General features: G+C 41.5%; 1 protein-coding gene across 3 annotated transcripts; it reads right to left on the bottom strand.

Annotated features, from left to right (window-relative positions):
* vwc2l (von Willebrand factor C domain containing 2 like) lies at positions 1-26,809 on the bottom strand. Of its 3 annotated transcripts, none has more exons than XM_051959005.1 (5): positions 25,718-26,809; positions 24,462-24,962; positions 18,881-18,994; positions 13,007-13,136; positions 1-4,022 (listed from the first exon to the last, which is right to left on the bottom strand). In XM_051959005.1, the coding sequence occupies exons 2-5, from the start codon at positions 24,873-24,875 to the stop codon at positions 3,871-3,873; spliced, it is 810 nt and encodes a 269-aa protein (XP_051814965.1). In that variant the 5' UTR covers positions 24,876-24,962; positions 25,718-26,809; the 3' UTR covers positions 1-3,870. The 3 variants fall into 3 exon arrangements, with proteins under 3 accessions (XP_051814965.1, XP_022045969.1, XP_022045970.1); XM_022190277.2 differs by having other exon boundaries at positions 18,881-18,979; positions 25,718-26,807; XM_022190278.2 differs by lacking the exon at positions 18,881-18,994 and having other exon boundaries at positions 25,718-26,799.

Raw genomic sequence — 26,809 nt, 5'->3', positions numbered from 1 at the left:
TGACTTTTGCTGAATAACACTTCTTTTCAAGTCTATTTAACAAAATACTTTTGTCTCAGTGAATAATACACATTTCCTTATTTCTTGTCATTTTTTTTTTTACTCCACCTCAGATTTCAGAATACACATTATACGCTTGAAGATATTTACATATGAACAGCATGTGGAGCACCAAGGGTTGTTTAGTTATTTGAATTTTGGACCCTTTGTTGTACAGTTTAGGTTGAACCTGTGCGAGCATGAGTTCATATACAATCAGAGATGCTCTTGATTTCAAACATAAATTCAAATTTGTTACAGAAATAATATTGTCGCATATTTGAGTCACACATGAACATACCCTTGGTGCCCCCCCAAAAAATAATACAATTGATTGTATAATAACAGTGTTTCTCTCTTCCTTTACCAGATAGTACTCTGTGTTGGTTTTCAGGCACACTTTATGTAACAGTTTTGTTGCAGAAAAAAAACGAACATAAAGGGGGGAAAAAACAATCTTTCATAGTTTCCAGCTACAGTAAGTCGGTGTCTCGTGGAAAAAGCCCATGTACAAGCTCGTAGTTTGAATGATGGGAGGACAGATGGGGTCATTTGAATAGACATTCACAGACAGACATAAAGACTCGAGTTTCTTGGCAGAAACCGAACAAAGACAGACTGTGCAGCTGATCTGTCCTTGAAACTGTGCAGCTCCACGTGTTTGCAAGGGGAAATGTAATTTTCCCTGGTTTGCCCAGGCAGAGACTCTGAAATGCGCACGGTGGGCTTTAGTGGATGTGTGCTGCATTAACACCTCTTGTGTTTTTAAAAGGCAGCCTGTTCTCATTAACGGCACACATAGCCACCTACTGTATGTTAATGCATATGGTTTTTAAATCCTTCCTGCTTCTTTCTCACTGAGAGCCATAGTGATTATGATTTCCTTTTTCACTCAACTTACTTAAAATACAGAGCGACACATGCGCTGGTGTGCACTGCTTCTGACATACTGCAGTGAAACTAAAATTTCCCATGGTTTTCTTTAACTGCACTACTAACTTTGAATATATGATCTGCTTTTTGATGTCACATTTCTCATGTTTTGCTTCCCACTAGCAGCCTGGATCACAACTCAGCTGTTACATGTGGAGGGACAGTTGATCTAGGTCTTGACTGTGAAAAGGTTGTCATATTTCTGTTGACAATCATTTCACCCTCTGCGTTTACTGCTTTCGCGCTCGGGTGATGAAAGCAGCTTGCAAAATCGAGAGAACGAGCAGCCACGGCTCTCCCAGTTAAATTTACTAAATGCTGTGCATTTCAGAAAGCAATGGAGGAAACTGTATCGGAACAACCAGTCCAATGAGCTACAATGTCACATTGTTATAAGGATCAGGTGGCGAGGGTACTTCTTTTTGGCTTGAATATCTGACATTTTTGTTGCTTCTCCTTTTACTCCGATCAAGTGACAGCGTATTTTTCGGGCCATCTGTGGATTCAATCCGGCATTTTAGCTGTGAATGTTGAACTGTACTTGTCCGTGTATTCATCTTCACCCTGCTGGCTGTTTGTGGAATGTCGTAGGATAAAACAATAAACGGTTTTGGCTCATACATAACGGTAAACCGCCACACAAAGAAGTGAACCAAAGTAGCACTTTAAGCGGTCTGGGCTGTTCGTGCTGTATGATGCCAAAGGCCATGCTTTGTGAATCTTATCTGGAACAGCAGCAATAAGGCATCTGTGGCGGCAGCAATGCCTTTGAGCCCTGTCAGCTAGCACACTCACTTCAGTCTTTCTCTGTTGCTAGCCACTAAAGTAATTCCAGTGTTTAAGTTATTTTTGGATACATGTATAGGCTGAATAATTATGTGGCATTTAAAGTAATTAAGATGAATGAAGCTCCTTGAATAATTCTAAAATGTCTGGAGCACTGAGGCTGTGACTGATCAACCATTCATGTCAGTTTTGTTTTATGAGCCTGCAGACCTCAAGCCAGATAGATGAGGTCTGTCTTTTTATGCTGAAAGATACTAAATCACTGCAGCTTAATGATGAAAATGACCCAAACCCCATTGTTGCACCTAAGATTGAACTTCACCCATGTTCTCTCAATTCTGTGATTTCTCTCCATGTGCTGCAGCTATGCAGCAGACTAAGATTCTTCCAAAATTAGTTTTAGTACCTTTTAAGGTAATACAGCTCTTTAGTCATTGGTCTTTATCCTATGTTCATTTCTGTCTCATTACAGAGTGCTGGGAGCTGCTATTAAGCAGCCCATCCATCACCGCCCAGGAATAGGGTCTAAAAGGTTAACGGGAGCGGATTTTCTGGAAATGGAAAAAATTCTAGTGATGAATGGCATGAGCTTACGGAAATTCACCTTTGAATTAATGACTAGTATTTATCATCTCAAAAACATCGTGTTTTGAGCCCTGGTTGGATGCTTTTTCTTTTAGACTGGACTACTTGAGGACCACTCTGGCCTGAAAAAAAGTCACAGCAGTACATTAACTTGTCTCTATGTTTTTTGCACTGGCCGTAGTCGCACACCACACTGGATCGGCTATTCTAACAGATCTGCGAGGGGAGGGACTGAAAATCTATTACATAATCTATAGGAGTGGTATAATGTAACAGCTTTGTCTCTTAACAAGCCTTATGGGTTTAAGTGCCTCACTGGGTGCACAGCAGCATACTGTGCCTGAGATTGTGGATGAATGGTGTGCCTGTATGTGCTCACATGGACAATGAGCTCGTGAATGCTGCTTAAAAGCATTTAGACATATGCAGATTCCCCCTTTTGTCTGCTGGTTCTTGCTGAATGTGCCCAGCATGCAGGCTGCAGCAGCACCAAGCACCCAGCTGGATGATTTATCACACAATACTCCTTGATTAAGGAAAATTAAAGCAGGCTGCTCTTGGCTCGCTAATTGCTTTGATAACAAGTTCAAGTAGTTAGTTAGTGGGAATATTCTGGAGGATATGGACCTCTGAGAGAATACAATAAAACCAATTGAGGTGGGAAGGGTTGCCCAAAGTTGTTCTTATTGATGCAGTATTGCAGCATTTTTTTAACCTGCTCTTCTTAAAGCTGTAGTAGTTATTTAAAACTAGATCTCATAACTTCTGGCTGCCATCTTGCTTGCCCCTCAGCTACTGGTGGTACTTCTACAATACCAACCTACCCAGCCTATGCTGTTATTGTGTAGACACGACTCTGACCTGTGATGATCAATAAAAGAGTTTAGGTTTCCATAGCAGTTTATAAAATATGACAGTAGCATCATGTAAGTGTTAGACGTCAGCTCTTGCCATAACAATAAAAGTCTCATGAAGACACAAACATTTATGTGTTATGTGCATCTTGTAAACAAGCTCTTAGAGTGAAGTTGTGAAAGTCAAGCACACATTTGCAGTGCTTTAACTGGTGTCAATCCAAAAACAAACAAAAGAAGCATTGTTAAGTGTGCTTATGGTTTGTTTCTCCTGCTATTAGAACTTTACAACACCTGCGTGATTGTGACAGACACGTACAACAAGCTGATGACATACATACAGAAATCAACATGAGCAATTCAACATTGCCAATGGTTAGGAAAGAGTTCAAGGAGCTTAGAAACTTTTCATGTGAGAGCAGCAAGTCAAGCAAGTCAACTTCTGAAAATATATAGGACGATTAAAACTGCAGGGTGGAAACAGCCGTGAGACAAGTTTCATCTTCTTCTCACTGGCTAAATCTGTATTTGTGTGAAGCTTGTGAAAGCATCTCTTCGATTCTATGCCGTCTCAGGTTTTTTAGGAATTGTGCTCCTGCCCTGTCAATCATACAAAATGGCGCAGTAGGCAGAGCCTTGCCTGAGTTTTTCCACCTTCCTCGGTGGAGTCTCTCTATGACAACGACTGGCCGTTGAGGCACTCCCGCCGCAAGCACTGCGCCGGCTTCCACCAGTCTCCGTTGTGGCAGCGGCAGATGGTGCAGTCGTCCACCTTTACTTCAATGCCGGCTGGGATGATCGTTGTTCCAGCAAAGCAATTTGGACCTGCCGCATGCGAGGGGAGGGAAGAGGGAAGGAGGGAGAAAGAGACAGGAAAGAAGGAATGAGAACGACAACAAATGGATGTGTCTCTCCTGAGAGCTTCTCTTTGCAGAGGGGTGGTGGAGTGATGCAGAGAGCTGCAGGGAGTTAGGGGAGTCAGAGCAGACGTACAGATCTTTTCACGGGCATGCACCGATGGGCTTGTTTTTGCAACACTAAAGCGCTTTTGTTAGTCTCCCCTTCTCCCTCAACATGGAGCGCTTTGCATCCTAATGCGCCGCGAGCAGAGAAGCCTGCCAGGCGCTGGCTTGGCAGTACAGAGAGGCTGGAGTACAGAGAGAGACAGAGGAAGAGAGAGAAAGCTGCTTTGAGAGGCAGTAGGGAGGATGGTGTTAATCACTTCGGTCTGTATGAAAAGACCACAGAACTCCTTAGCAATTCCTCACACAGTTTCTTTCCACACACACACACTGACTTCCAAACCAATGAAGAACTCAGATTAATTTTGACATCTGGTTCATCCTTAAAACACTGTAGGATTTACTTTGAGGATCCCCTTTTGTTGGTAAGATTCCTTTAATACATGTTATGTACTGCTGAAACACTTCATGCCCATTTGTTTGATAAATGCAGCCGATACAGAGACGGATTACCCTGGATGCAATTTGAATCTTTCTTCAAGGAAGCTAAAAATATTACCTTTGCGAGAATGCAGTGCAGTTACTGTTAAATACCACCTAAAATTATCAAATCTAATTTGTTTCTGTTTGCCTTGGGGAGATTTGAGGCGGTTTCTCTCTTTCTCAACCTCTTGAGACAGAGGAGGCAGAAGGTGCTGCGGATTCACCCTAGTTTTAATGATTTAAATGAAGCAATCAGCCGCTCAATTGGTGTGACGGTGACTTTGGCATGCTCTCAGCATTCAGCGCTGTCAAACCTGCCAGATTCAAGACTCCGCTACGAGTAGTCATAAAAACTCATATGTCCCATAACTCTTGAAGACACAGTAGCTTTCACGGCTAATATTCACGGACATCTTAGTGCCCCAGTCAATTTGATTTAGGGTGGGCTAACTTAATGCTATCAACGAAAATGTAAAGCAGTATGGTTAGTCAACCGGAGAAGCTACAGAGGGGATATTTTCCTGCACTGGCTAGATGAAATATGCAGAGTTTCCTTACACACAAAAAAGAAAGAGCCTGTCTTATGTTAGGGTAGGGCAAGAATAAGTTGCATTTAATCAAATATATAACTACAGAATTCTGTTGAGCATGCTGGCTTGCTGTCTCACTGTCATGGCTTTCAGGGACTCTTGAATTCAACACAGCCATCATTAATGTTATTAGTAACACCTGTGTCTGCCATGAAAGTTTCTATGGTAATGTTTCCGTAGCTCACAGCACTTGATGAAGGTTAGATAAAGATCATGATCTTGGTTAAATATTTAAGTCCCTGACTCACAGCAGAATGCAGGGCATGCTGACTTTTCTATGTTTAACCAAGAACACCGCTTTCACCTAAGCTTAACAAATGTTTTACTAGCGTAAAGATAGGCAAATACGGCTCTCCGATGTCTCCCAATATTCTTAGCTTTGGCCACAGACTTTTAAGGGATTCCGCTCAATTTCCTGCAGTGCTTATGAGTGAAAATTAGGTGCAGGAGGCCATAAATATCTGTGTGACACTGACAAAGGGAGCTGTTGGCTACCTGGTATCCCCATCCTTTGCCTCAGCATAGATTAGTCCTATGCTTTATTTGGACCTGATAAAAGCCCTTTGATCTGAGCTTAGAGGAGACATTGAGAGCGCCTGCCAAGTCTTAACTCTCATTGATCTACCTCTGGACACCTGGCACAGGTTACAGGACAAACTCGGTAGAGGTTGATGAGGGAAGAGGGTGACCGTTGCTGCTGCCAAGTGTGATTGTTTATTGCCAGATAGATTTGGAGACACCAGGACACAGTTTCAGCTTTCTGTCACCATGAGAGGGACAGGCAATCCCTCGTCCAAGCCTGTGATCAATTTAGGGCCAATACGATTTAGTGAAGTCAGAAAGTGTGTGTCCCATATCAAAACTGTCTCAGCACAGCATACTTTCCCTGACTACAGCTTAAGGAGTGAATGTGCAGTACATTAGGACCTACAATCTAAACTGCAGCTTTTTCAAAGAATATGACAAACTGAATGTGTTGCCAGCTCCATGGCGCCGCTACTCCATGATATGTCTGTTAAAAAAACCACGCTGACAGCCTTGAGACTGATAAGACATGCCAGATCTATAAATGGATTAATCCTGTTATACCGAGGAAACACTGGCCATTTCCAGGCTACTACTCATTATCATTTACTTCCTGGGTATTATGTAATTGCATACTCCCTGATGAATTTACACTATATAATTCACGATAAAGATTAGAGCTGAATCAGTTGGAATGAATGAATGTGGGGCTCAGAGATAAGCACTCCCACTGCCTGACTACTCTATTGTGCTGCCTTCTGCTCTCTGTTGGTGTTTTCAGGGAGAGACATGAAGAAGGAGACATACTGAAAAGCTACATCTATAATATAAAGCTCTGACAAAAGATTGACAACCACGGTGGAAAAAAACAAACAAAAGCACATCCAGGCATTAAGGTCATAATCAAGTGCTCTATTTTAGTTGAGAAGTTTTTCAATGTCAAAATGTGTTTGGGATTTTGAAATATAGTAATTAATCCTGTTCGAATTGTTCACTATTAATCCACATTAGGAGACATTCTATCCCAAGTAGGTGTCAATTTAACATCACCAAATCAGTGATTAATTGAAGCTAATTAGGTAGAATTTCTCATTAACGTTCCATCCATTAGCAATTAGGGTTGGATCTAGACAATTCTGATTGGTTTTAAAAATTAAACAACCCTGAAACTTTTTTTCAGAGATGCAATATGCAAGATTTTGAACATAGCAAATGTATAGCATTTGTATTGAAACAAATAGCTGTCTGCTATGTAAAGACATGGTGGAGTAACGAAGTCCTTAGCAGAGAATGGAGCCACACTCTCTCCGAATGTGTTGCAATCCTAACTTTTCTGTGGTTTGGCAGTTAGTCTGGACACACGTGCATATTAGTGCATGTGAGACCCTCCCTTTGAAACTGTTGGCCCTTTCCATGCTTATAAACAATGAAAGGACACACAGATGTCATGAGAATAACCAGGCTACAATTAGCTGAAGCATCTATAGGTATCAAAAGGTACTTGGGACGCTGACATACAGCCATTAATCTTGTTAACAAATTTTCAACGTAACATTCAGTCCAAATGTTAAAAATGGACTGACAGTGAACTCTCGCACTGCAAAAGTGCTGTCTAGCCAGTGCCCTAAAAATCCAAAGAATTTAAAAACTAAGTATTTAATACTGTCATTTACATAATTTATGCACCCTCATTCGATTTCAGCTCAGTGTAAGAGTCTCGACTGCTATTTTGCTGTTCTTCTCTGCATCTCTTTCTCGCATATATCTGTTTTACTCTGCTCTCTGTTTGTCTGTTTACCCACTGTTTACTCCTCGCCATTCATCCTCTGGTCTGTCCATGAGTGGACATGTTACCTGCTCCAGTTCAATGGACCATGAAAACCGACACATACAGAGCGGAACAGAGATGAGCAAAGGTAAGGACAGACAGGTAAGTTAACATAACATTACTTCAGTTGACAACAACTTGCTATGGCCATTCAGTGTATGCTGCAATGTCATGGTTGTGGCTGGAAAAAAAATTGCTGGCTCTCATGTACATAGCTTTTCGAGTTGCAACTGAAAGTGAAGAGAGGAGGGAGGTGTGGCTGACATGCCCATTTGTTAGCTGAGATACTGGAGCTCTATAACACCATGAAATGGTTGCACAAGTTACACCTTAAGTAACAACAATTTAAAGTATTTTAGAAAGGGTTTGGCCAAACCTGTCACCTGTGCAAATGCCATATTGTAGTGTTTTCTTCATCATGTCTGGAGCTATATAGTCACTTAAAATTTAATGGACACATTTTGGCTCATCGATACACATTACCCTATCATAAGAGCTGGTGCAACAATGTACCTATAAAAGCAGTTTTATAAATATTATCTAATAGTTTGTTTCAGAAATTGAATAAACTTTCCCAGCTTTTCATTTGTTCAGTACTTTTCCTCCTGCTTTGGAAAATCCAGTAACATCAGGAAGAATACACATTTAACTGATGTGTATGGTATGTACTAATGAAGAAGACACACTTGTTTTTACGGTGTGCTTAATCGTCGAGCTCAAATTCATGTGTATAACGAGAAAATATGCCTGGAGATGATATAACCACTAGTATTTTGACTTTTTAATTCTTGTCACTCATTCAGACACCCGTCTGTTAGACACCTTAAGGCCCGGTCACACCGCCCGAACTTTGCTGGAGCGGTGAAAAAAATCCATCACTGCTCGTAACCGTTAACCATCGTTTAACAGAAGTTGGCCCCCGTTAAAGCAACGCCGTATACGCTCGGCCACCGCTGATGTTTCTGGAGGGGCCCTCCTACCGCTCCGAAAGTTCTGAGCTGCACAAAATATTGCGAGCGGTGAGGAGGGGGCAATTGTCCGCCCCGGCAAAGTTCACCCCCGCTCCACCAACGCCCAGTCAAAGTTTGACACCGCCCGATGCAAGTTCGTGGACGCTTGGGTCCGCTAGGCCAACGCAGACCTCTTGAACGCTGGACCACTGTTGCTTTGCCAGCGTTGCCCGGGCGGCGATTAAACGTTGCACAAACTTCGGTGGAGCGGTTGTAAGCGTTTTACGAGCGGACACGGGGTTGCTGGAACGGTGTCGGGCGTTGAAGCAGCGATCCATGGCGGCAATGAACTTTGGTTTGGCGTTGGTATAGAGGTGTCGGAGCGGGACCAGAATTTGGCTATAAATACGGGGAGAAATGGACCAGGAGCTCATTTGGAATCGAGCTGCCGTTGAGTTCAGACCTCATCTATATCCAATTTGCTCAAAGTTACAGTAAAACTGTATCACCATGGATGCTGAGAGACTTGCTATGATTGGTGCACTAGTCCAGCAGCAGAATCATAACCTCCTCAGATTGCAACAAGCTGTTGACAGAAGGAGAAGAGAGAGAAGAAGGAGAGACAGAGTTGTGTGGGTCAGACAGTGGATACTGAGAAGGCCTGAACATGGACTCGACTTCTATCAAAAATCTATCAGAACTTGTATCAAAATGATCCGTTCAGCTCTGTAGTCACAAGCGGTATGCCGCTAAACCAACTTTATACCCCCGCCGAGCCAACGCCCGCATGCGCAGAACGCCGCTATACCAACGCTCGGTACTGCTCGCTACCGCTAATCCAACGCCCGAGTTTTCGATTCTCATTTTGTGTTGTCGAAATTCGCCCCCCCCCCCCCCCCCCCCCCCCACCACCACCACCACCACCACCACCACCACCACCACCGTTCAAGGAACGCTCCAGCAAAGTTCGGGCGGTGTGACCGGGCCTTTAATCCCATAATCCTTTTCCGTTGTAAACTGTCCACCAGACCTGACCACTTAAACGCAAACCATACTCCACTCACTGATCATGGCATTTACTATTTGCTGCCTTTCATCATCAATTTAAGAGCTGTCCCCTCATCAGTGTTCTGGGTCGGCTTATCTCACCAGAATCACTCTCTGTATCTGTAAGCTCACTCCATCTATATGGGAGAATGCCGATAAACAACCTGCTACAACAGACTTTGGAACAAGACTTGAGGGGATTTCTGCAACAAGCCTGAACCTCTGCAGAGTACAAGTGTGGAGGAAACATTTTGATACACAGCAGACCTTATCTTTTTCAAAGTGAAATATTTGCAGGCCTCTCTTATTTTTAAGGGAATGTTCTGTTTTTCACTTTTATTGGAGTCCTGGTTTTCAGGATTAGATTAGATTAAAACTTTCATCAAAATTGGCAGATGTTAGACTTTGTATGCACATTAGCGTGCTTATGCTAGCATTTAGCTCAAAGTACAACTTCACAGAGCCTATTTAGTCTTAGCCTTGGTAATTAGAAAATTATTTGACCAAAAATGAAAACAGTAGCAATGTATAGCTTCATGGTGTCAGGTAGCAACTGATGGTTACAAACATACTGTTGCCCACAATTAGCTGGCAAACAGATTATGATCTATCTGCCTTTAGTGGAAATGGAACTGAATTTCAGGAGCTGGTAAAATCCTTAAATAAGAAGTCCTTTGCACTGCTTCCACAGCAATTAAAGGTGAAATGTTTTCTATTATTAGTGACTGCATCATGTTATGATATATTTCTATCAGAAGTGACATTCCAATATCATAAAACGTTTCCCCCAATCCTTACTTCATACATGCAACATTTCAGTCACGCCTGTCACATACTCAAAGGTCTATGTTGCACTCATTGCTTGAACAGGAGCAAGCCTTCTAGTGATGATAATGTGACCAACAGATCTGTGTTCACGCTATCACTTTATATTTAATGTAGCTTTCACGAAATCTGACTGGTCAGGTGCTTTCATTCCATATGAGCAGTGACATTTGTGACCTCAACAACCATCGACCTATAGCCAACCTGTCCTGGCTGTCCAAAATCCCAAAACCATTAATCAGCTCTCTACAACGCAGCAGCCTGGAGGACAATAGTGTCCTTCAGCCACAGCAGGCAGATAATAGACCTGTTCATTTGACCTGTCAGTCTCAGCCGTGCTTTGTGTTCAGTGCTAATTAGTACATGTTTGTATTCTATTATCTAATCTAAGATGGTGGAGATGGTAAACATTCTACCCTCTAAATCTCAGCATGTAAATATTGTTCCTGTGAGTATGTCAACATATTTACGTTTGTATTTAGCACAGAGTACAAGCTCACAGAGCCACTAGCATGGCTCTCAGCCTGGTTAAAATAGAAAAAATAGTGGGAACCCTGTCACAGTATTAGTCTAAGTATAAACAATTCAGTCAGACCTGTCACATGCTCTAAGGTATAGCATGTATTACACATCAGAAAAACTCCTTTGAGGAGGGTTTTTGACCTCTTGTTCATGTTGTTACTGCATAATTTGTGCATGTATTTACATAAAGTTTTGCTTCAAGCAAAGTCCATTCAATCTGAAAGACTGCTTAGGTGCTTGCATTGCGTGAAAATGGTGACCCGAACATCTATTGAATTATATCCACGCTGTCCTGTCGCTGTGAAATCCTCGAATCACATGTCAACTCACTGCTTTTTTCCTGGAGGATAATAGTGTCCTTCAGCCACAACATTCAAGATCAGCTCTTATGACCCATCAGTCTCATGACGCAGTAACTGCTACTGCTGCTGTTGTAGATGATCCTGTGAGCTCGATGGGAATAATTAAAATGAAATAGGCTCTGCTGCACTTTTATCTGGTGTTTTTAATTCTGTTGATCACAAAATCGTGTTAAATAATTGAAATCAGCTGATACACAACAGTGCCCATCATGGATGAGTAGTAGGCCACTGCTGTCTGTGTGTGTGTGTGTGTCTGTGTGTATATATACACACACACATACTTATATACCTTAAGTCCCATTGCAACCCAGGCTTTCTCTGGATTACAAATTGCGTTCAATGACCTATACGCTTTCCTTGTCTGTATAAGTCCTTGTTTTAAACTCCAAGTAAACACGATGTACAGAGTGTTTACAGTTGACATTTTCTGTGCCTTGGACTTTGATTTAGGTTACAATACATGCACCCCAACTCTGTCTCATTTAATTCTGTGAAACTTGTAGCAGGTAAAGTAAAAGACAAATGTATGTCTCCCACTGACTGCATGTCTGAGTGGAGCACATTTAGACGTCTTCTTTTCACAATCCCCTGTCCCTTGGCCAGAAATGAGAGCTAAACAGCATTCCTTCATTGTCCTCTCCCCACAGCCCTCAGCCATCCACTCCCATAGAGATTTATCTGGCTGCCAGAGCCTGACCAGCCACCCTTGGGGAACATAGAAACAACAGGCCTACCCTGAAATGCCAAGGGTGTCACTGTGTCCTGTCAGCCTGGATTAGTTCTTTCCTAGCAGCTTCTGCAGCCTTGTTACTGTGGGTGTTTCTGTGTGTGTATGTGTGTGGCGTAATGAAAGAAAGTCAGCAATGGTGATAAAGAAGGGAAAAAAAAATAGGAGGAGGTGTGAAAGAAATTGTGGGTAGTTGTGGCGAAATGGCCATTTAGCATCTGCCTCAAACTAAATTGCTCTCTTTGTATTTATAGGTCAGCTGCTGCTGGAAAGAAAATAGAAAAATCACAAGCATTTGTTTTCCCCTTTATGAAAAGGTTCAGAGTGAGGGTATAGATATTTTTGATGAGATGATCTACATAATAAGAAAACATCATGAGTGCATTTTTTTCATCATTGTGAAAACAGGAGAAATGATCAAATAAAAATCTTTTGTTGAGCAAACACAACATCATGTTTAGACCATGAATTTGATATTACCCTAAGGGACTCTTTTCTGTTGATCACTCCACCCAGGTTCACACAGCACATGTACAGTTACTGTACTTTACTCATAAAGCTCCGTCTGTCCCTTAGGATTGGAGCTGGCAAAGGGAAATCTCCCACCTCGCCTTGTAAATAGTCAATGAACCATTGGAATCCTATAATTCTAATTTAGGGATTGGCTGTGTGTGACAAGGGCGTCAGGGCACTGGGAGATAAAAGGCTCTCCGAGGACCCATCAGACCCTCCTACCATGCCTTTAATCATTGGCTAATGTTTACACTGCTTAGTGTGTCATTTATAATTAAAACTAGTACTGCTCATTAGTGTCCAACAGGCCCAAGGTAATAATATTAATTCATAAAACATCAATTACATCCTCATCTTCTAAAGGTACGGCCATCAAATGGTGATACCACAGATAAACTTGCTGTCATCGGTTTAATTAAAAATTTAATAACTTCTGCGGAATGTGCGTAGAATTCCAGCGGAGACGAGTGTTTACCATTTTTACAGATGGGGCAGCATTGCTCCGGCTCGTACACAGGGTTGACACACTCTGGGACGGCGCAGTCGGACACCACACAGTGCACCTCATTATTTGGTTCGCAGCGGCACCATTCACAGGGTGACGGCTGTGGGCAGAGGAGGGGAAAGGAGACAGGGAATCGGGGTTAGATGATTCGCTGGGTGTCACCTTACATGTGTACCCAACATGATCAGCCGAAGCACCAGTTTGCTGCTGTGTGCATTCCCTAATGTTTTTCTGATTAAAAAACAAACAACAAAACACCACCATCTTTATATGCATCTCATACTGCCCTGATAAACAAAGAAACAAGTTAATGAATTATTCACAATCACAGTTTTATTAGGGTATTTGCATCATAACAAAAGCTGCCTGTATAGCTGACTTTGAATAAAATCTCTGGCAATAACTAATAAGGGACTCTATAAAGTGGGGTTTGGTGATATTTAGTGTTTTGCTGCATTCTGCTGTGGCCTGCCTCAGGAAGCAGTTCAGAGGCTTATCTCACCACCACTGCAACATGTAAATCAGTGCTATGCAGCTCTCTGTGCCGCTGCCTCTTACTTGACTCCATCTTTACAAAGTCTCTTGACCGGAAAATGAACTGTAATGCAATTACATGGAGTGGAAAAATACAAACTGTCTCCAAGTCACAAAAGGTCAACTGTTCATCATATTAGATTTTCTTTCTGCTCATCATAGTAAACAGCTTCTTTGCTGGCCTATCTGTGCTGGGTCTGCTCGGTCAGTGACTCAGTGCTCTGTTTCAACATTAGAGGGTAAAAATGTTTCAGATGACCCCTTTCTCAGTCTTTTTTTTTTTTTTTTTGCTAGACTTTTAAAATTGGTATGAACTGTTTACATTCAAGGAGAAATTGCCTTGATCTGTTGAAAGGTCTACCAACGTCTCTAAAGTTCACTAATTAACACATTATTATCCTGCTTTTTTTAGTTGCTAGGTAACTGATGGAGACTCCAGGGAGTTGTAGGTGTAGGGCGCATAGCTGGTCCAAAATGAAAAACAGATTTTATTACATAGTTTTAGTTTTTTAAATCCTGGGTATATTTCATGCTAAGTCAAGCTAACCAGCTGCTCTTATAAAATCTCCTGGCAAAAAAGGCACTCAGTCTATTTCCCAATCTGTTAAATGATTCCTTTAAATGCTGGATGTTGTACTTAGTTGGAATTAATGATTTTTCTGTTTGGCATTATGCCATCAACTATCCCGGCTGCATTACTTCCAGTAGTATTGCTCCAGTCGGAATTGTAGCCACAACAGCATCATCTCTACAGTTCATAATCCAGTTTTGTGTGGAGTTAAGTGAAAGGGCTACGGTAATACTAGATGATTCAATGTGACTTCTATCAGCCCATTTTGCCAGGATGCATTAAGTGGCACAAAAGAAGAAATGGTCAGGCTTGTGTTTTTATTGGGATTTATAGTAGTCTGGATGCACTGCAACTACTGAATTGAATACGGGCAGCATTAGGAAATGAAGGGAAACCATACAAAGTAAAGCAAATGTAACCCATTTCCTCAGCACCTGAGCCTATGTGGAAAGGGTCCAAATCTCCAAAATCCATAGTGAAATCAAACACTTAACTGTGTCCAAAACTTCCACAATTATTTCACTTTCCTTCCTTGTGATAGAAAATTTGATCACATTTTGGTTTCTCTGATGCATGTGGGTCAGAAAACTCTCTGGTAGGCTTCAGATTTAAGGTGATTAAAAGCGCCACTATAATTAACTGTAATGTAACACCCCAAAATGAATGCAAGTTTCATAAAATGAATTCATAAAAGTTAACAGAAGTTCTACAGCATTAACTCACAACTACATCAAATTCTCACACTAACAAAAGTAAAACAAATGTGATTACAAATATATATGAGTGCCATGCCACACTGAGAACTATGGTTCACACTGGGATCCAGTTAAACTCCTTTGGGTGCAGCCATATGTTGCCATTTAATCCCAGCAAGTCAATCTGCACTCATAAAACACTGAAATCTCATTTTCCCATACATATTTACAATAAGGCATGACAAACAAAGCTTATTTCCATAATAACAAAGAGACACAACATATACATCCTGAAAGTCTGCCTGTATCCCAAAAATAATTCATTAAAGCCCATGTTGTCATGGTGTTTGGTGAATGTCTGCTGCTTCCAAGCTGTTCCCTTGCGTATTTAGGCCAGCCCTCTTTCAGTCATCAGGTCTTCTGCTTTTGTGCCTTAGTTAGTTCTGTGTTAACTCCCTACTCCTGTGCTTCCCCTGTATCCCCCAAACCTTGGTTTCCTCATATTTCTTAAGTTCATTTTGTTGCATTATTTTTCGTACAACTTCCCAGCCGCCTTTCGGTTGTTGTGAGTTTTCGCCCTGCCTTCTGTTAACACCGCCTCACATGGCCAGATTGTTCTGCAGCACAGGATGCTGCACCGCATTATCATTTTACTATACAGGAAATAAAGCTCTGACTTGTTTGTATTTCTTGTAAACCAGTCCCAGTCATATTGAGCAGAGCTAAGCCACGTATACAGCAAGCATGTCCCCTCAAAATAGTGGCACTAAAGATATTTATAACACATGTAGCTTTGCAGCCCATTACATTTACAGTTTCAGTGAAAATGCAATTAACTTTGACACTGGCAGCCAAAGTAACCTGGGTTGAATCAAGATTATGTCAGGTAATAATTAATACATCTCATCAGGGAATAAAAACCCTCAGTAGTTTGAGATAATGAGCTGCACCCTGTTTAAAAAGGTGCAAGCTTAAGTCAAGTCAACAAAACTATTTACGGCTTTGAAACGAGTCCCAAGACACCAAGTAGAGGTGAAAACAGTTGACAAAACTTGCATGTAAAGAACAAACTGCTGCTCAGTGTTTATGGGCACACAGCAGCACATAGGAAATGTATAACGGAAGAAAAGCAAAAAACACAGGAAAATTTGGCAGACTTGGGTCGCACTTTGTTGAACAACGGCTCACTTTGTTCCGCTTGTTTTTTTATTTTTTAGTGTGGGTTCAAGTCCTTTGTGAGTAAAATATATTCCCCTGTACCATCAAGTACTGAAACTTAATGTAGCCTGCAAAATCCAAATGACATTACACAACCTCGAAACATCATGTAGATTCTCAACCTGGTCAACCAAAAACTAAAATAAAATCATTTGCATTTCATAGAAACTAAAGCGCTCTATTTCCGTGGTAGTCTTTTTTTTGGTTTTCATAATTGACATTAAAATCTTAAACACAAGCACATTAGTAAACATGAGGATCTGCAGGCTTCTTCTGTATTTTTTATTTATTTTTTGCTAATGAGGTGCCTCTAATTTTATTTACTTCGCATTTAAAGGCAGAACAAATGGCTCTTAATTTGAGCACAGACGTGGATCAAAATAGTTTATTACCTTTATGTATACACATTCGCTGGGTTTATTGTGCAGGTCTAGTCCGTAAGAGAGGAGTTTAGGTATTAAGTAATAACAGTGCAATAATTTCAGCTCATGTCAAACATTTGACACATACTGTAAACTGACTCATGCTCACAGAGCGGCATGAAAGGTAAACCTGCAGGGGGGAAGCGCTTTGTTTCACAGTCGCAAATTGTTTGGTTGCACATGGGTAATCCTGAGGTAAGGCCATTTTAAACACCTTATATCAGTTACCGGACAATGTCTCTAATGTAAGCATATCCTCCTCAGCTGAAGTAGCTGGTCAGCAAAACAAGTAAGAAATGATTTACAGCCGTATGCTAAAATGAGGAAAAGGTGAAGCAAGAAAGGCTGATAAACTGTATTGTTTCTGGAATCCTTTAGAATTGCTGATAAGATGGAGAAACTGCAACCAAAATGCAGCAGAGTCCTGGCACCCAGAGAGAAAAATGGGCTCATTCTTAATTGCTGAAAGAGCTCAGTATTCAGAAAGCAGAGGAGGAGTTACCTGAAGTAAAGCAGAGAGTCACGAACCCACATATTGTAAAAAGTCATGTTTTCGGGGATAATAAAAGTGATAGATAAACAACATCTCTCCTTAATCAAGCCTTTATATAGTAATAGATGGTCGGTTAATCTGAAATGGCAAATCTTCGTTATAAATACAGCACAAACTTGAATGTGGTGCAATCAATATTTCTGAAAATGAATGTACCCAGAATCAACAAAGCTAGGAGTGTGTTTTTATTTTCTGACTTGTTCTTTTTTTCTGGCTTCTTGGGGAAATGAATTCAGATGTTTTTCTTTCATTCTTTCCTTTATCCTAAAGTGTAGCTTTCACCGGTATCACTTCATTTATGCCTTTTTTAATAAAGCACAAACTAAAGAAGTGGCCATGAGAGACAGTAGTGTTTATTTACTATCACATCTGGCCTTTAAAAAATAAATCATTTCAAAGTCGAAGTGGCATTTCTCTGTAGGTTAATCTGGCAGATTGGCCCGCAAAGCAGCTCAGGTAGAAGTCTGCCAGTGCGCTCGCTTTATGAGAAGAAGTATATTAAAAATGCAATTTGAAAAGAAAACTACTCGATGCACCTATGACACATAGCAGAGGCTCCTTCTGTGTATTCAGCTGTGCCTGGTGCTTTCAGTGCGTTCCTTTGTGTGAGGTCTACCGTGAAGAGGATCAGTCATGCCTTAGCCCCGACTCACAAAAGAAAATGGAGCACTAGCACTGAATTTAGACATGCTGCCAGATGTTTTGGTGATGAAAAACCTCGTGTTGTAACCATCTTATTGGTGAGGTATTACAGTGAATCGACTGTCATGCTCTTCATTCCAACACTGAGACAAATGAAGACAGGGCAGGGAAGCAATGAATAGTCAAATAACCTTCAGCGGGGCAAATGGTAATGCAGAATACTTTGAGACTGGACAGCAGGGGCACGGGAAACTCACCCATGCTGTTAATAGGAGTAGCAGGAAAGAGTTGACAGTCAAACTGCATGCTGCTGTTGTCCAAGTCAAAACAATATTTGACCAGTGGTGAGGGAATGCAGAGAGAGGAGGCAAGACACGGGGGTGGGGGGTGGGTAGCTGAAACACTCTTGACATTTGTCCAGCAGTACTGCAAGTACAATTAAATTTGAACCATAAAAATGTGTTTGAAAATTCTTTCCGGCCAAATTGTTTGCACTTAACAATTCCTGCTAATTGGGACTATTGTTGCCTGTGGCAAATTGGATGCGAAAATCAATCTGGACTATCATTTCTACAACTTTTATAGCTCTTTTCCATCATTGGTATGTTGAAAAGCAGTGTAACTAACTACTGTTGTGTATGATGTGTGGGCAGCTCACTGCATGTGCATGCTGTTTGTTTTTGTTGTTGTTGCCTGTACATGTTCCCTCACAGTATGTCTATATAATTACAGTAAATCATTGTCTGCAACGAGCTTTGCTGTGGAAGTTTAGGGATGCATAAATGACAAGAAAGCTTTTTCCATCGTCTGTATTAATTACCAGTGCAGATTGATAAAAAGCAAAGAGTTCAATAAATTGCTTGCTGAGGAGCAGGCCTACCTACGCTGTACTGGATGGACTGGTAGCTGTGCCATGCAAACTGAACCAATTATGGATGGAAATTAAGCATTTGAGCTGCATGTTTAACTGTTGTATCACTTGCAAATTTAGCATTTCCCATTACGTGCCTCTAAATTAGGAATTGTTTAAGGTAGTGTGGTGATTAAAATCTACTGTGTGTACCTTTATCACTGAAAACGTTGGAGCCCTCCGACCTTTTTCAACTCTGCATCCCTTCCCTAGAGGGGATGGCAGGAAGCATGGACGGGATTGTTCACATTTGAGTTCACATCCCAGCCCTAGCCTGAAGATCTGGGATCTGAACTCACCCTATATCTCCTGGTTCTTGATTGCAGCTGCGCTGAGGCCAGAGGCACACCGGCAGCCATGTTGGGTGGACTGGTCCCTTCCTCATCTGATGGGAAACCCTGTAGGTGAAACACCTACTATGGTTGAGTGGCATGACTTGCTTACAGGGCAACAAAACAAAATACTGCATCTACGCTTGCTAACTCTTCATCAACATTGAATTTTATGTTAAAAGTAAATACTCTTATATGGACAAGTTGGTTTGAACCATACAGTGTGGACTTATTTATCAGGTTGCTGATGCATGAGTTAAACCAGCATTAGATTTGACAAATGACAGGCTGCCATGTCACTGCTTTGTGTTTAATGAATGCCCAGTACTACTTGACGGATAATGACTGCATGTTACACTAACGAGACACTTAATGACTGGCCTACTACATGATGGGATTTTAGCATAAACAAACTGGCAAGTGTTTTGAGTTACTGCACTGTGTACACTGTACAAAACAATTCTCTATAAGCTTCCCAGCAGCTCTAAACAATCCCGTCTCTCCCGCTACCTCTCTGAAATGGTGTGTCTCTGTGTTTCTTCTCTATCATCTCCTACTGCATATAAATGCAGACGTCTGCACAATGCAACACCATCAGTGCAAAGGAAATGCCAATGAGGCCCACACCAAAGGTTAACCTGTCGGCATCTCTAAACAGGGGTCTGCATAGCAGATACTGACGCCCTTTGATTTCCTTGAACACTGCAGGGTTCCGAGGCTTTCACGTCCTCATTTAAGAGACCCAGCCTTCACAAAGTGGACTGTGACATTGCAGTTACCTGTGCGGTTATAGAGGAGACTGATCATACTGTATCTCAGATTTCCTCCTTTCTTGTTTCTGACATGCCATTTTTAGTGGAATAATAGCTAAAAAACTATTATTTTTTTTCTCTTTTAAACATCCCAAACGTCGTGTCCTACTCAGGCCTCCAATCAAGGTTAGCATGGGGGTGAGCTGCACTATTGATGGACTTGATCTCACATCAAATTGCGAGGCTTATGCAATCTGTGGGCTTGCATCCCAGTGCAGGACTGAGCTTGATTCTGTCTGACGTGCAAACACACCAATCAGTACAGATTAAGTACATAAGTTTTGAATGGGCTGATCCCACACACTCCTTACTAATAGCAACATCATGTCGCTTTTGTGCTGATGTGCCTGCGCACAATTGTTTTCATGATCAGTTTATTTTTTAGGTTAATTGATTAATCATTTCATTTAAACATTGTCAAAATCTGAAAATTGGCATCCACATTTTCCCAGAGCATTAGGGAACATTTTTAAATTGCTTGTTTTGTCCGTTTAACAATTCAAATCGTGATGTTCTATTTAGAGTAATGATAAAATCAGCAATCGGGCTGGTTGTAACCAATAATATGCTGCATTTGGATCTAGATGATTAGTTGCATGTCTAAATCGTTTATTCATTTTCATGGTGATTGACTAATCAGTTAATTAATGGTTTCAGAAATGTTCCCTCCTGGAGGCATAAAAATCCTTCACAATAGAAAAGCTTGATGCAATGCCTCTCTGCCTATCCAGATGAAAAGTCAGATGCATCCCAGTGAAAATGAAAAGCATCTAATGCTATCAACCGATGGATGAACTATGGGCATGTTTTCTCCAGTTTTTTGATTCTTTTGGTTTTGCCTGATTTCTGAAAAAAAAAATGCATTTCCACAGATAAACTGTAGCAGAATATTAAATAATGACTCTCGTCTACCTATTTGGCTTAACTCGCTGTGTAGCCCCCCGCCTGCTTCAATTTGGTTCACAGCGCATGCTAATATTCACAGGTGCACAATATTCCAACGAGACCAGAAGTTTCGTTGCCCTATCTTGACGACATCGTGAAGCTACACTAAAAGTGAAAACACTGCAGGTTACAAGACATGCTGCTGGAGCTTTGCATGCCAGAGAAAGAAGAGCAGACAGCGAGTGACAGATTGTTTGCTCATTCAGGATATGATGGTGAAGATCTTTGCGTAAAGCGCAGCTCTATCTGTGCTGCCTCATGTGCTCATATCATGATGTCAGTGACCACTAGAGGTCGATGTCACGATAAAGCACAACCATGGATAGTATATACGTGATATGTAATTTTCTGTTTGCATGCACAGCTTGTGGAGCTGTTTTTATTTTTATGGGAGGACAGTCTCTTTACTTTGGGTTCCCCTGCATTTGTTGGAGTAAGTGAGGAATATATTTCTAGCTATCAAACCTGTAATGAGGTTTTCCATTAAACCACTCAGCTATTTAGATTCCCACTTATGTTTTACTTAAGATTACTTTCACATGCAACTTTTCTGTGCAAGTTTGTGAACAGGCATTATTAGTGTTCGCCGTTGACACAGGCTGTTCTGGTTCATGTTCCTCTAGTTTGGCATAGCCAGACACTTCTGCAGCATAGAATAGTCTGACGGCACCTCTTTAGTATTCATAATGGAAAGAAAAAACATTCTGGCTTGTATGCGTTTCTTTAAACCAATCACAACGGTATTGGGCAGAGCTAAGCAAAGGATGAAGCAACAGCGCCCCCTACAAATAGTGACATGGGAATTATTTTGGTGATACATTTGCGTGCAGGCAGGCGAGCACTGTCATTAAATTGGCTAATTCACTGGGGAGAAAAAAAAGAAAATTGATAAGCATCCATTGCAAAACTTGATATTGTTGGTGTGGTAGCTTGCTGGACCAGAGGTTTTTGTTGTTTCCTACAGTAAAGGTGATTTTGAAAACAGTGACGGGTAGACAGCGGAAGTGGAGGACAAAACGGTGTGAAATGTGTCGTCAGTGGCAGACTTATACACACAATCTACATCTGGTGAGTCATGCTAATATTCCTCCAACACTAGTAGCAGTCACCCTTAACTTTTTTGTTCTTTAACCATAACAATAATCTTTTTTTTTTTTTTATGAAAAATGGGTCAGAAAGCTTTGTGCAATGTGAAAGGAGCTATTTAAAGTGACACACCTACAGAGAAACATTCCAAAAGTGATGATTATTTTCTTTTTTACAGCTTCCTTTAATGGCCAAAAAAAAGAAAAGAATGCAATATGAACAAATGGAATGCTATGTCTAATCTTTCAATAATATATATACACTACCATTTTTAGAAATGTCCTTATTTTTTGAAAGAAAAGCAGTTTTGTTTTCATTGAGGATAACATTGAATTAATCCCAAATACAGTCTAGACATTGTCAATGTGGTAAATGACTTTTCTTACAGGAAATGACGGATTTGTAATGGAATATCTACATAGAGGTACAAAGGCCCATTTCCGGCAACCATCACTTCTTTCTTCTAAAGGTATATTGTGTTAGCTAATCATGTTGAAAGGCTCATTGATGATTAGAAAAACTTTGTGCAGTTATGTTAGCACATGAATAAAAATGTGGGTTTTCATGGAAAACGCAAAATTGCCTGTGTGACCCCAAACTTTTGAACGTTAGTATACATATATTTTAATCTAGTCTGTTTTCTAACAAAGCATTTGTAGTAGTAAACAGCTGCAGTGCTTTGAGTTTTACATGTCTTTATGCTTCTGTAATTCAGAACAAAGCTTATATGAAGTAATAATCCGACTTGTTTGGTACAAATCTGAATCGCTTCAACACCTGTTGTTTTTGGGTTAACATTTATAAAAATTTGATCAGAAGCATTCTGACGGCTTTATCTCTGCAGTGGGAGAGATGAAGCCGTTTGTAATTGTGAAGGTTCCCGAGCAGATGTAACATTGTATATCTGCCTCAGTCAAGTCTTTGCATTGTTGGTGCTTTCGTATCCCAGCAGTTGTGACCAAACTCTACCACCTACAGTGTTGGCTTTTTTTGAGATGGTGCATTTTCAGGTATACAGAATGACATGTATTTCACTCTGGAGTTTCTTTAAAGGGGTAGCTAACAGTTTCTGCACCCCTTACTCTGGTTTGGTAAGAGACATTTATCCTTTCAGGTTGGCTGCACAAAACAGGGCTTCGATGATTGAAAAATCTTCTCCATCACTGACATTTTCACATAAAACCTTTTCTGTGATTTCCCTAATTAGTAAGCCCATTACTCACTGAGCTATTTTTGGACATTGCCTCTAATTTTTTAAAAAGCTGTTTCTGTGATAGGGAGGGAAACTGTCCACATAAATCAGCTCCTGAAAAATCTGTTGTAATAAAACAGGACATTTATTGTACTTTAAGAATAAGGCTTTGTTTTGCATCTTTGGCAGAGCTTTGAAATATTGCCAGGATATTAGTCATGTCATCTCATAACCAGAATTTTTTTTTTTTTTACTTGTCTCTCTTTGTAAATATTGAACTTGCGGGATGTAAGCTTCCTACTTTCAACCTTATTTCATAACATGTAATCATTTAATCCAAAACTGGATAAATTCAAAGCTCTAACTGTTATGAAACAGCCTCCAATCAAGCCTAAATGATCTCAATTCAGATCTCTCAAAGTTCACCACTGGAGGAATATAGCATTAGGCTGAGACAAGTTACAGATATATTTGCACAGACATGAACAAACACCATGATTACCCATCAAGCTATACCCTTGCTTAGGCTATACTGTGTCATATTATATTCCAATCACTTACAGCCTCAATCCTCTTGTGGGGAATGCGAACGAGGAGGTTTCCTCATGGGCAGCAACAGTTTAAACACAGACTGTAGTTGTCATGCTCCCAGTGTCATTTATAATTAGGCAGTACTGTCAGGCTCCTAACAACTGTTGAGACACTGGTCTGAAGGGTAGACACCCTCTTGCAGGAGACACAGGCAAACTGGATCCGCCAGCAATGATTCAGTGTCCACAAATGTGAGTATTAAAATGCTGTTAGAGCATCTGTCAGTTTAGTAATGCTGGGTGAATGTTCGGTTGATGAGGCAGGGAGGAGGGATGACATCACTGTGGGAGGCAGCCATCTTGGTGCTCTCTGCCAATAAACACATTTTGATGACACTTTTTTTTCCTGATCAAAACCAAAACACCGTGCATTACTACACCCCTAACAGCCCCCAGTGGTTCACAAGTCTGTGCTGCTGTCGTGTTGCTTTTTTCTTGTTTTTATTTATTATTATTTTCCTTTTGCCACTTCTGCAACAACATAATCAAAGAGGAATGCTGTCAACAAGTTGCAAGATAGAAAAGCAGCATTTAGGTGTTTGGTTTCCTCAGCCTGGCTTTTGTTGCTGTGACATGCAATGTTATATTATGTTATCAACTTATCATGAACAAGGAGGTGCAGTTAGGAGGGTTCATGTGATTTAATGTGACATATACAACAGCTGAACAATTGAATGGGCTTTGATTGTGACCAAATGAGTCAAATTAGCGACATGGATCTAACTCATGGGCATCAGTTGTCTTAGTCTCCAGAGGAGCTCAAATGTAAGCTGCATAATGAATACAACAGACTGGAAACAGTAAAATTCATGACTGGTCCCATTAGACAGACAAGGTGTATACTGGATAGGGGCATTTATATTTTTTTGAAATGGAGTTTCTTGCTCAGTCTGAGTCTGGATCTTTTATAAACAAATGCTTACCTTGAATTCCTCCAGAATTTTATACGTTTTCCCCCGGTACTCGCAAAAGTTTTTAACCTCTTTGCACTCGGGGCAGCATCCATTGTGTTCCACTTTGGTGCACTTTGGGTGCAGTTTTGGGCACTCGGGTTGGTCGCACACGGGCCCGTCCTCCGTGCACACGCACGGACAGTTCGAGTGTCCCGGGTAGAAGCGCTCCCCGAGTTTGTACACGAAGCCACTGTCGTCCACGCATCCTTTGCCCCGGTAGTCATCGAAGACGATGTTCTCACCGGCGGTTCGTTCCGCCTCGTCCGCAGCGTAATCCTCGGGGTTACCCACCGTGGCCGCGGACACGGCGCGCAGGACCAGCAGGAGGACGCAGGGGGCCGAGAGGAGAGGGCCCATCCTTCGCCGCGGTGTTGACATCCACATTCAACACGATTCTGTGGATGTCATCCCTAGGCTCCAGGTATCCTCTCCAGATGCGTCCGGCGTTTCATTATCACCATCATTAACAGGCTGCAGTGGGAGAGAATAAGAGATTATGATGGCTGGTGATCCAAACCAACCTCATCATTCACTACTTTTCATTTCTGCTCAGGCCTGTGCGTGTTATTCTTTGGTGCATTTATGTAGTCATTCATTTATCTGCAAGAACAGACGGAATTGCAGCTTATTCAACAGGCTGATGCCATTATTACTGAGCCCTTGTTAACATAAGGAGCATGTCTGTATGTGCGTTAGTGATCTCATGCTGCTGATTCTTCCAAAATCACAACAGCAGCCAGACGTCCAACAACACCGGAAAGGGTTATAAAATGTATTATGTGGGGTGGGTAGAGTGGCCTCCCCACAGTGTTCAAATAAAAACTCAACCGATTGGATATTACAATTTAAAACTTTATGAGAAGCACCAAGCGACAACAGGTAGCTTTGGTCTGTTGCAGGTTCATCCCCTGAATTCAATAATCACACAAACGACTTCTCGGGTACTGTCCCCTGAGAAAACCTGCTCTTACTAAATCAACCGTGCAACATGCAAATGTACCGAAACATAATTGTTGAATACGCAACGATTTAATCCAAAACGCATTTAGAGGGAGCTCTCACACACATACGCAATCCAGACATTTAAAATACATCTGAAGGTAAATATTCCTCTTTCTGGCATTTAGATTATTTATTTATTTATTTATTTATTTTAGATCTGCGTGTCTTGTTGGGATTCCAGTGATAACAGTGATATATATATGAAGCCACAGAGCAAAACTCACCGCGTTGAAATTGCTTGATATCCACAGAGTGTGAAGCTAGGACCCCAGCACACAGACGATTAGAGCAGATTACAGATAGTCGCCTTTGCTTATTGGAAACTTCACTCCATCCAGAAGGTAAATTCACCAGGCTCCAGCCAGATACTGTAATCCCACCCCACACACTCGCTGTCTTCCTCTCTCGTCGTGATGATGGGGTTTAAAAGCAATTAAACACCAGCCTTTTGGAGGTTTGGTTCCCCCCTTTCCAGTGCAAAGAAAATGACATCCACGTAAAAGTAGGTCTTCTTCATGACTATCCTCATCGGACTCACCTTTTTTTTAAAAAGAAAATATCGCAGTTCGGCGGCATGCAGTGCAGACAAGAGAACCGAGAAAACAAACTGCTGGGAGAGAAAAGAAAAAAAAATCCTCTATTGCGTTCCCTGAGAATCCGGAGTCAATTCAGTATTTCCCAATGAAGGATATTAGAAAGCAGCAGTGAGTCTTGTTGCACATATGTGCGTATACATCCAGCGGGTTGCGTAGCGAATAATAATAATAATAAAAAATCCACATGTGAGGAAGTTAAAGAGTATAAAAATGCAGACCATTCGAGGCTGGAGCCAGTCATTTGGTCGTCAGGAGACGAGAGTGAGGAGGGAGCGCTCTGACTTCAGCACCTTGGAGAGCGACTATCTCCTGCGTCCTGCGCTGAGCAGAGCAGAGCAGAGCGCCCCCCACGTCCCCCTCCGTCACCCACAGTCACAACAACACTCACAGCCCACGATCCGAGCACAACTGCATATCTGGAACTCGTCTGGCAAGGCTCAAATCGAGCCAAACGCCGAAATAAGTAGTCAGAATCGTTCCAACAGGAGCAACTGGTAACCTGAAGAGGTAGGCTGGATCTGTACGTGCCAGTGCCTGTGCCTGCTTGTGTCTGCAGAACGGGTGTGCCCGCGTGTGCCTGTTTGTCTCATTATGCCAGTGTGTGTCTGCGCACCTGCACACGTGTTCCTGTGCGTGCCAGTGTGTCCACACATGACCTGCAGCATGTTTCCCTGAGTCACTCATTTGCAGCACTATTCTGTGGTGCAACGCAAAAGAAAG

Source organism: Acanthochromis polyacanthus, chromosome 14, assembly GCF_021347895.1.
Source record: "Acanthochromis polyacanthus isolate Apoly-LR-REF ecotype Palm Island chromosome 14, KAUST_Apoly_ChrSc, whole genome shotgun sequence".
Classification (NCBI taxonomy): Eukaryota; Metazoa; Chordata; class Actinopteri; family Pomacentridae; genus Acanthochromis; species Acanthochromis polyacanthus.
This window is presented reverse-complemented; position numbering and strand designations above follow the sequence as displayed.

Coding starts and splice junctions, on each gene's coding strand:
- vwc2l (XM_051959005.1), bottom strand. CDS start 24,875: ATGTGGATGTCAACACCGCGGCGAAGGATGGGCCCTCTCCTCTCGGCC. Junction 18,995..24,461: donor AAATTCTGGAGGAATTCAAG/GTAAGCATTTGT, acceptor CAACCATAGTAG/GTGTTTCACCTACAGGGTTT. Junction 13,137..18,880: donor CAAGAACCAGGAGATATAGG/GTGAGTTCAGAT, acceptor CTCTGCCCACAG/CCGTCACCCTGTGAATGGTG.